Source organism: Cyprinodon tularosa, unplaced genomic scaffold (assembly GCF_016077235.1).
Source record: "Cyprinodon tularosa strain WSP-4 unplaced genomic scaffold, ASM1607723v1 ctg32, whole genome shotgun sequence".
In the NCBI taxonomy this organism is placed as follows: Eukaryota; Metazoa; Chordata; class Actinopteri; order Cyprinodontiformes; family Cyprinodontidae; genus Cyprinodon; species Cyprinodon tularosa.
In genome coordinates this window covers 1,940,139-1,951,500 of record NW_024039030.1, presented here as the reverse complement: position 1 = coordinate 1,951,500, position 11,362 = coordinate 1,940,139, and the positions used below count along the sequence as shown (strand labels likewise).

Sequence of the window (11,362 nt, the reverse complement as noted above, 5' to 3'; positions counted from 1 at the left end):
TGTGAATGTGTGCATTTTTGTTAAATTTAAGTAATGTGTTTTCCTCTCGTAACTGATGTGACAGACATGTCTAAGCATTAATGGTGAGGGGCCTAACAGTATTGAAATTAATCTGGCTTTCATTGCTGGAACTTCCATAAACATGACAGAGAATAAAAAAAAAAAAAAAAAGCTTTAAGTTAAGCTCATTTAAATAACGCAGAAAGAGAAGGAAAAGACATTCAGCAAGAGATTAGAGGAAAGAAAATGAAGCCAGAAGAGAAGAGTCAAAAAACCCAACTAAAGCCTCCATGCAGTATACGGTGCCCCTGCTCTCACTGAGCAACAAAGCATGCAGTAATGTTTGTTCGTAATGAAATCACTGTCGGCTCAGTTATTGGCATCCTTCATATCATTACTTTCTACATCCAGGTTTATATGTAAGGCAGCAAAAAGCCTCTGAAAACATTTCATAATGCTGGAGAACAAAGTGAGAGTTGCGATTTATTATCTCCTAATACTGGATAATGCGATAACCATAGACTGGATTATTGCATTGCTTTGGTAATTCAGACTGATATTTTATAGATCAATAACCTTTTTAGTCCCATTCATTTTCAGTTTACTTATAATATTTTCATTTGACAATTTGAGTTTCTGTGCACTCTTACAAGATCCCATTTGCTTTAGGAAGAAAAACTGACCCATAGTCTCACAGATTTCTTACCGTGTTTAATACTTGACATGAGGCTATTTTCAGAATATTTCTTTATATATATATATATATATATATATATATATATATATATATATATATATATATATATATATATATATATATATATATATATATATATCGTAGTTTCCAAGTCTTTTTTCCCCCTCCACCATCACAACATGAAAACTTCTGTTCCACATTTTTTTTTCTCTTACCTTTCAGGTCTTCCACACTGTTTGCTCTTTAAAAGCTAAATGTTAGCCTTGTCTGACCAAAGCACAAGAGTAAAGTCCCAGTAAAGGTTTGTAAATGAAATTAATTGTTAAGACAGCACAGAAAAAGCTTTATATTTTTCTGTAATCTTTCCTAAGAAAATGCCTGGTATGTAGATACTATTTAATAACTCTAACAATGATATTCTTATAGCCATTTTCAAACTTTCACCTGCCTGAATTGCCTTCTTTTCTTTTCTATTTGCAAAAATGCCTTAAAAAGCTTCTTGGTGGCATATGATATTTTTATCCCAGGAAGAGAAACTCTGAGCTGTTTAAAATAGTATCAAGTGAAATGCTTCACTTAAATTTGGAATAAATTGCTAGAGGTACAAACTTTTGTGGCATCGTAATTTCTTATGTGTGACCTCAACTTAAAGGATGGAATTTTCAAAAATTTTCTGAGGTTTTAAGCTTCTTGCAGATCTTACAAGGGATCCCAGCAGATCCCATACATTCAAATATGTGTTTTAAACGAGGCTTTAATTATAGTAATATGACCAAACTCATCACCAATAAATTAATTTGTTGCAGAAAAGGTCAGACGGTTGTTTACAATTATATTCCTTTTATTCTTTGATTATTTACATAGTCAATTTTCTCTGCCCATAAAGCAAGCAGAGGATGACATCGATGGTTAATACCTCAAAATAGAGGAAAACCTCTATTATTTACACATCACTGGCTGCAGGGGAAGATACACACATGCAGTACCTCTATAGTCTCTTCAGAAGTGCTTCACAGGGATTAAATTAGATTAAACATAAATGAAAGCTCAAAATTAGAATGTCTGAATGCCCTTTAAGAAGTCTTCAAGTTAAACTCCCTCCTTAATCTAAATCCAAAGATTTAGAGCCATGATGCAGCAGAGTAAGCAAGTGAATGTGAGAACAGTGATATATTTTGATGATTATAAAATTCACATTCAGACAGGCTAACAGGAGCTCAGTCTGTACGTCTAAACAGAAGGATGTTTACATTTGCAACACAGCAGATTTGGTCAGATTTAGAAATAAAATAAGATATTGCTGTTCTGCTAAATAATTAAGCTTTAGCTCTGTGTGCCACAAACACTCCCAAGACCAGGTTAGGTTGTCTAATAATTTCCTAAGCTGTATAACCCTCAGAAGAAATCACAAATAGAACATCCAAGCTAGTGGAGTTTTTTTGAAACAGACACTTTCCATTTAAAGTTATGACATAACGGCACACATGGAGCAAAAAAAAAAAAAAGGGTTTGTGAAAAATATAAGACTGCAGTGTTATTTTTAAACTTGCTCCATTCTTTTTTAATGATTTCCTTTGTTGTATAATGCTGATTGTACAGTAGCAGTACAAACGGCTTCCTGCTGCAAGCATCACAAACCCGACTCAGAGACAACACTGTAGTTATCACAGAGGCACAGTAACAACAAGAGCAACCTCACTTGGTTGGTTTGTGACATTAATCCAATGAAAACCATGTTGTGGCTTTTTAGAACACCTAGTTACGCTGAACATCTGAGGTGTTTTCATTGCAATAGACTGCCAGCTTAAAAAAATATATATATTTCTCAGGTAGTTGTAGAAATCTTTAGATTATTTGTTTGTTGTGAAACAGGCTTTATAATTGACTTTGGACCACCCTTACATTTTAAAGTTGATCCCATGAAAGAATCTCCTACCACTTGAACTGTCCTTAAGCAAATTCAAAGTTTTCCTAACTTTGGTTTTAGTAACCCATTCAGACATTAGGCACTTAACTCAGCTAATACACAGTAGAAAAGCAAGAGGTTAATCCTCTGCAGAAGTTTTCAATAATTTCAATATTGTCCAAAGGAGCTAAAATGGATTCTGAAGGTTTTAAAAGGCTGGTCTGAATGGGTTATGCACCTGAATGAGTCGGACATTACGGTCCATAAACAGGCATCATGGTCACTCTAGAAGATGGTTAATCAGGACGAGGAAGGTGGAGTTTTTAAAAGACAAGCTTTTTAGGAACCTCCCAGGAAAACTCTGGTCGTCCGAAGTGGCCGTAAGCAGCCGTCTGCTGGTAGATGGGCCTCTTCAGCTGCAGATCCCTGAAGAGGGTGGAGAGAAAAAGCAAATGGGGGTAGAATAAACTCCATTAAATTTCAAAGCTTGTGGAGACAACACAGCCACAAGGCTCACATTCTCACATAATATTTTTTTAACTTGCTCATCTATATGCTTTGTTTAGACAACCTATCTTTCTCCATTGAAAACATCAAAATTGATGGTTGTTTATTAAATATTGCCTAGAAATAATTTTACTGTAAAATTAACTGTTATTTTCTTTTTATTTTTCATATAACTATTAATTTTTAAGATAGTATGTAGCCTAGATATAATGCATAGAGCACATACATGACTAATCTTACCCTTTGTTCTCATATTTATACACATACACATAGGCCTTTTTTTAAGGTTATCTTAAATATTTGGGGAATTTTAGAGGAAAGTCATAAGAGCCTCATGTGTCTGGATTCAGACCGATTCCAGAAAAGATGATAACTGTCGCCACTCAGAGAAAAAAAAGCAGCACCTTGATTCTTTGTTACTGTTTTAAGACGCAAATAAATAAATAGCATAAATTAGTTGATGCAGACTTCAAGTTTCATTTGAAGTCTAAAACTAGTGGGGGTTTTTTTGTTACATTTTCTAATTCTCTTAAACACCGATAGGTTTTATGTCAGACATAAAACTCTGTGATTACCTGACAATGACTCCTGGGCGCAGATCAAAGTTCTTGTTGACAATCTTGAGCAGTTCAGACTCTGTTTTCTTGGAGGAGCCGTATGTAAACAAGGAGATGGACAGAGGATGGGCCACACCAATAGCATAAGACACCTTAAAGGGAAATGGATGATAAAATATATTTTCACTAACAGACATATAAGTGATATAAAGAGACTGAACTGTTACTGGACGCTCACCTGAACCAGAACTCTCCTGCACAGTTTGGCTTTGACCAAAGATTTGGCTACCCAGCGAGCGGCGTAGGCAGCAGAGCGGTCCACTTTTGAGAAGTCTTTCCCAGAGAAGGCCCCTCCGCCATGAGCTCCCCAGCCTCCATATGTGTCTACAATAATCTTTCTTCCTGTAACACCAGCATCACCCTGTTGGGTGATAATATCTGAGCGTGAGCAAAGAAAACTTTTCAAACATTAATTTAGCCATTTATGTCATGTCAACCTGTGGTCCTCCGATGACAAAACGTCCGCTTGGCTGGAGGTGATACACGGTTTTATCATCCAAATATTTGGCAGGAACCACAGCTTTTATAACCTGATGGGAGAAATTTTACCAGTCAATTTGTACATCTGAGTTTATCTCCACAAACATGTTTGCCTGAGCCCAGAAAGGTAAGTACCTTCTCCTTCAGGACCCTCTGCTGCTCCTCCAGAGAGACGCCGTCATCATGCTGGACAGAAATGACGATGGTGTGAACTCTTTTAGGCACCACGGCTCCATCCTTCTGTTCATAATGTACAGTCACCTACAGGACATAAACAAAGTCAAATGTTTGGATTAAAAATAACATTTTCTCCTATCTTTCTTATTCATGTGTCCTGTTCTCAACATGTCAAGCTTTATCTCATTTTATAGATGTGGGAAGAAGAAGTGTGTTGTCTGTGATTTTACATCTCTGAATTGGATATATTTTAGAGTAAGGCATTTTAGCACATAATGAAATGTTCATTTACTTTTTCGCATTTTGTAGCAATTTTCCTTTATTCCCCATGCTAGTCTTTCCCATGGAAACCAGTTTATTTGTATTTTAGAAATGATCTTGTTGCAAGAACACGTAAAGGTGTCCAGACAGGAGGAGAGAAGCCACTTTAGGAATTTAAGAAACATACCTGTGTTTTAGAGTCAGGGCGCAGCCAGGGCACTGTGCCATTGCGCCTGAGTTCAGCCATCTTTGAGTTGAGCTTGTGGGCTAGGACGATTGTGAGAGGCATGCACTCCTCTGTTTCATCTGTGGCGTAGCCGAACATCAGACCCTGTAGAGGTAGGACAAAGTCGGGAAAATTTTTTTAATTAAATTAAATTAGTTTTGAAAGTTTTTAAAAACCAATTTCAAAGTTGAAGCTCCTTAGAAGCAGACTAATGCTGTTTCTTTTACTTTAAAATCTGCATTTCTGCACTTTCAAACATACACTAAATCCTCTAAAAGCTGGATGAGACCTTTTAAAGAAGGTTCTGTGTTGAAGTTTCTGTGAACAACCCCACCATGTGGTCCAAGCACTGCACTGCTGAATCAAATCATAACCTTGACATTAACCCAACATGCAGTCTAACCTGGTCTCCTGCTCCAATGTCCTCTTCATGTCTGTCAATGTGGACCCCCTGAGCGATGTCTGGACTCTGCTGCTCCAGGGCCACCAGCACATTACACGTCTTATAGTCGAAACCTGCAGTTCGAAACAGAGAAAACCAGAGTTTAAGACACTAAAAAACACACTTCCACTGTCTCGCCTGCTTTCTAGGCCATTTTCCTCACCTTTTTCAGAGTTGTCGTACCCAATATGTTTGATGGCATCCCTCACTACCTTCTGATAGTCCACGTTGGCCCGAGATGTGATCTCACCACAAAGCAGCACCATGCCGGTCTTACATACAGTTTCTGTTCAATCACAATGGAAAGATTAGAAATAGGAGCAATGTTACGGGGATCCATGCTGTGCCATCAGGCTTTGGGATGGCTGCTCCCTGGCTAAGAGGGGGGGGGTTCCTCCTCTCTCCCTTTGCAATGCTCTACAAAAGACGCCAGACTTCACTTTTATGATACATCCATACGGGAACATGAAGACATTCACATACACACCTGGTCACACATTTATTGCTACTGTGACTTTCTTTGAATCTTTGTCTCTTTGTTGCAGCAGCTCTTTTTTGCTTTCTAACCAAGATGCTGTTTTTAAGGGTTTTGTTTTACAAAAGCTAACATGCAGCTGTATACATTCCAACATTTCTGTCTCTTAGGTGAATAACCTCGCCCAGGAGACCACCATTCAGTTTGTAGATGATCCTCTCATCATCGAAAGATAGAAAATAGCTGCGATCTGAAACACAGTTTCCACTTTGCAAGTAGAGAGGAGTATCTTTGTCAACAATAAAACTGCCATCAGTGTTTCCCATTTTGCAATGCATGCTGGGTATTGAAAAAAAAAACTGTTGCATAGGACTAACCATGAGAAAAATGAAAATGATTTTGTGGAAAAATCAAATCATTTTCATGTCCCTAAAAAAATTGCGATTGACTTGAAACTGTTTTAATTAGTGTGTGTAAATTAGGCTTAACTTGGTGGGAATCACAGTGTTTTGTTGTAGCATGACTGGGTGCGCTGCTTTACTGTAATGACACTTTTTCAAATTACATTTTTTTAGTTTCTGAGCATTCAGAAAATGCTCCATGATTTCTCCAAAGTGACATTAAAAGCAGCAGAACTGCTACTTTTTTAGGCTTGCGTTAAAAATCCCCAAATGTGTTTCCTTCTGGGCAAGCAGGTGATACCACTAAGGATTGCTACGCTGTTAAATTAACAGCAAGGGTATCAGCTGAATATCTTCATGCTTCTCCATTTAACAAACATAACATGTCATAAGTGGAAGTTCTAGTTGTCTTACCACAGGCCACTTTGGCATCTGGGTCCTGCTTCAGATGTGCATCCAGGACAGCATCACTGATTTGGTCACAAATCTTATCTGTAGAACAATTTACAAAGTTCAATAAAAAAAGGAAAAAAAAGGACTCTATTTTCAAACAAACCACATCAAATGCTGGAAACTGAAATTTCAAGGCTTGTTCTTTTGACTCTTGTTTTTAGAAGCAGAAAAGTTGCCCGTCACCACTTTATTTCTGCAGGTCTTGTGTAATATCAAGATATCACTGTCTAAGAACTCACACATTAATATTTGACACATGAGGTGTTTTGTGTTCGGCTGAGTGCAGCGGACAGGGACAATGCCTCTTGAGCCGCCCTATTCATCCCTCTTTGTCACCCTGCTGAAGCAACGCAATGAACGAGTTACATCAGAAACAGGACCTAATATCTGGTTGGACTCTGTAGGAGCTCAATCAATCCATAGTTGAAGGCCGTCCAGTGAAGTTCTGGACTTAACATTGAGCAAAGCTTTGAAAAACAAAATGTGTGAGAACAGTCCAGACTTTGAGGTGTGTTATCAGTTGCTTCTGCTTTCTACTGATTTTCTGAAAAAAAAAAAAAAAAAGATCCAAAAAGGTAACAGTTAACTTATGAATCATATAGGTTTAATATAAAACTGAGGGTTTAATGTTGCACTTGTGGTCTACCATACAGCTGCATTTACTGATTATCGATTCGGCACAGAGGACTTAGCTAGATTACATATTTGTGAAGGGATTACAACACAGGGCTGGATGATTGGCCTTCACTTATACCAACAGGCAGGTCAGAGTGAACCACTGCTTTTATCTTCTAGGCTTTCATTTAAACAAGTTTTCCTGTAAATGGCACATGGATACTCTTTTTTTTATGGAGTATGCAACCATACACCAGGCTGCTGCACATGTAGCTGCTGCTGCACATGCATCTGCTGCTGCACATGCATCTGCTGCTGCACATGCATCTGCTGCTGCACATGCATCTGCTGCTGCACATGCATCTGCTGCTGCACATGCATCTGCTGCTGCACATGCATCTGCTGTCCCATAGGTTAAAGATAGGGGGGGGTCATAAAGACATGTTGCTTTGAATGAAACTCCAAACATGCCTAAAGATTAAAGGTCCATCTCTGTCGACGGATTTTATAAATAAAACAGGGATTTTATTGGAAATTGCAATGTTCAAATGTAAAATTAACCATTTTAAGTAGAAAAATAGATACCTATCAAATAATAAAGCATTCTTTGGTTATATAAATCCAACTTTTATACTTTTTTAATTAATTAATTAAATTAAGGAATCACCTGGATGTCCCTCTCCTACAGATTCCGAGGTGAACATGAAAGAGCCGTCGTCCAGTAAGTCGCTCATTTTTCCTGCAGGATCTGTTACTGTGCAAGGTTCCTTGATTTCCAACAGAGAGATCTGAAGGTAGCTTTATATTCCTGCTGCCTCTCTTCACCAAAGTAACGTGGAGCTGAATGTCACAAGCCCTGCAGCCAGAAGAAAGCCTGTCCTACAAAACTCCACGTCTGAGTCCACATGGTTCAATATATACGGCTGAGGGGGAAACACACACACTCTCTGTCACTCACACACACATGTCACGTGAATCCATGGTACTCCATGGGGGGAGTGGATGATAGGTGGGCTGTTCAGTTCACAGAAACAGCTTGTTAACCCTTTGTGTAAAGAATGATGCTTCAGGATGACTTTACAAGTTCTAACCTGCTTTAACTGTTCTACTTCAGGGTGGGGGGGATCCTTCCTGGATGGAAAACCCTATTACTATCTCACCAGTAGGAAAGCTCCCTTTGCCAAGGATCAGGCAGTTTGAGCAAACCTGTAGTGGTTGCTTTCAATAGCAACAGGGATGATTTAATTGCTGCTATTTCTGGAACATAGGCAAAGTTATCTGTGTGATAGAGATGACCCAAAACAAAGAACAAAAACTGGATGATCCCAAATGTTTTCTTTTGTAACTACTTACAAATAATTTCTGTCTTTTCTAAGCTCATTCAGTCTTTAGCTGCAACCTTTAGAAGCTAAACAAGAAACAGTTGAATTTGATTTCTGCTCTGGTAACAGCATCAGGTGATTGCAACAGCGTAAAATTCAGTAAATATTAGTAACAACTTTATGCATCATTGAGGTAATTTTTTAATGGTTTTAACTGATTATTAGGATACTGAATGTCATAATGTATGTAATTTGAGCTATAATGAGTCCACAACTTGTATATAGAATATTGTCATATTTAAGAAAGTGGAAATGTAACCAGCTTGTTTTTTTTTTCATATTCTGAGCTCTGGTCACATATTTACTTCAAGATGATTGTATTTCTGTATTAAGGCACGTCTGGAGCGTCTCATTAAAGCTGTAACTTGGATTTTTTTCAATATGTATATAAATTATAGCTGTTGATATTCATAAGCAATAAATTGATCTTACCTTATTTAAATCTGATTCCCTATTTGTGCTTGCTGGATCTACTTTATTGTACCAGCTTCCTTCAACCATTTACCATCTCTTAATCCACATAGAATCACAAAAAGTATATGTTTTCACAGATATGCTCAAAAGCTTTAAAATATAAACATTCACTGACATACTGCTGCTTTTAACAAGTATCTGTCTATTAAAATAGTAGGAACATATGCTACCTAGTATATATATTGTTATTTTAGATAGAGAGAATAAAGCCCTAAACTTTAGATGTATTTCATCAGTGCATTTCACATAAAGAGTCTGACTTCTACTCAAGTACAGCTGTAGTCTGTGCTTAATTATGCAGGCAGTATCATACCCTTATGTTTCCTTATGTCCAACAGCATCACTAAAACATAAATATTGAATCCTCAAAATAGTTAGTTGACCTTGGTTTTATAACGTTAGTCCTTTTTAGCCGGTGATTAAGTTTAGAGCAAACAGTCATCTGTTGTGTATAGCTGTTTTCCATCCAATTCTAGCCTGAGGCCCTTGGCTTCATAGATACCCGCTGAATACATCAAACCATTTCCGGAAAGAAAATCAAATGATGGAGATGTGTCTTTCAGATATTTCACTGGTTTCAGCTGATTCACTGTATGTTGTTATAGAAAATCTAGAATGGTCCAAGGCTGCAGGTGAAACACATGAGGAGATGCATGAGCAAGAATCACACGTTTGAGTCCGCCACAAGTCAGCCACATAGCTTCAGACCTTATTTTATGTGTGCTTTTAGAATCAACTAGAGCAGGGGATAACCAATTAAAAATCAGCGGGGTTCGAATACAGAAAAATCATCAGTCAGTAAAGGTTCTGAGCAATTTTTTATTATAATGTTATTTTGAATAGAATGTAACCCTGAAATAAAATTAAGTTTTTATGCATCCATGTTATAAGCCTACATTGAATTTTTAAACGAATTTTTTTTTTGTGTCCTGTCCAGCGATGTGGCAATAAGAATAATTGTCTTGATGCCAGAAAGCGCCTAACAGATTTTACTTTCACAAGTGAAGCAGTATGGCTATCTCCATAGTGTTCCGCTTGATTTATGCATATAAATTGCTTTATTATAATTATGCAGGGAGTTTTACAGATTATATGGACACTCCAATGTAACTAGAGCAGGAAAGAAAAAACAGAAAAAAGGAGAAAAGATGAAAGAAAGATAAGATAAAAGGGAGATAATGATAAAACATCTTCAGTCTGCTTCATCACCTGCAAAGAGATGTAAAAAGAACAGCACAACCAACAGACATGGTACGAGATTTACAATAAAGTAACACATAGACACTATCGCTGAAGTATAAGTAGTATTATTTAATGTGACATGTTTTCTGTGGTAGCTGAAGTTAAGAATATTGGCTTTCTGTATGGAAGTGAATCTCTGAGTACCTGGGACCAAGCACCTGTAGTTTTTTTTTTTTTTTTTTGAGAGTGCACTTGTGCATGTAAGGTTTATTCAAAGGAAAATGAGCCTGGATCGATATCTATTTTTGATTATAGTCATGGTGGAGAATCCTGCTTCACAGCAGCAGGTTGAGCCAAACGTACTAAAATTGTGCAGGGTCATCTTTGAGCACACCATTTCACTTTTCTTTTACCAGTTTACCACAGCTCTCCAGCAGTCCACACTTTCTCCGCTCTCTTTTTTCTTTTCGTCTTCTCCTTCTTTCCCATCGCCCGGCTTGCCACAGGTTTGGCTGCTGTGTCTAAAAGTGGCTCACAGCAGCAACCCAGACTGACACAGCTCATTGGCAAATTTGTATCACCTGTACCCTGGTCCTGGCTCTCCGGAGGGCTTTACCAGATCAACAGGATAAGCAGCGCAATTGAAGTTAGACACATGCGGTAATTTATAAATGTTTTAAATCAGGTTGGGTCCAGATTAGCCAATAGGTGGGTCCTGATCCGGACCGTGGTCCACTAATCCGTAACCTCTGAACTAGAGACATGGATCTGGGAGAATGGATTTACATCCCTTAAATCTGTTTAAAGGGTTTCAAAGCTACAAGCTCTAAGATATTCAGGTGGGCAGAGCAGGGTGATATGGTTAGATTAAACAAAAACTGAACTTTTTGTTCTATATAGTCAATGACATATGTTGCAGAAATGTAATACTACTTATTTATGTTTTAAAACAGGGCTTAAAAGTAGGGCTAGGGGATGTATTGGGAATTGGCCTAAGGAAGCCTTTTATTACCTGAACATTTCCAGGGCTAAATTAATAATTACCAAACAGTATCTAGAAAAACTAA

The 11,362-nt window shown here is 37.7% G+C and overlaps 1 protein-coding gene across 1 annotated transcript; it reads right to left on the bottom strand.

The window, feature by feature from the left end:
* Positions 1-1,520: 1,520 nt before the first annotated feature.
* Positions 1,521-8,169, bottom strand: mat1a (methionine adenosyltransferase I, alpha). Its single transcript, XM_038293073.1, has 10 exons — positions 7,925-8,169; positions 6,604-6,681; positions 5,477-5,599; positions 5,275-5,387; positions 4,833-4,976; positions 4,343-4,468; positions 4,165-4,257; positions 3,906-4,088; positions 3,686-3,819; positions 1,521-3,029 (listed from the first exon to the last, which is right to left on the bottom strand). The coding sequence occupies exons 1-10, from the start codon at positions 7,989-7,991 to the stop codon at positions 2,927-2,929; spliced, it is 1,164 nt and encodes a 387-aa protein (XP_038149001.1). The 5' UTR covers positions 7,992-8,169; the 3' UTR covers positions 1,521-2,926.
* Between the last annotated feature and the right edge of the window lie 3,193 nt (positions 8,170-11,362).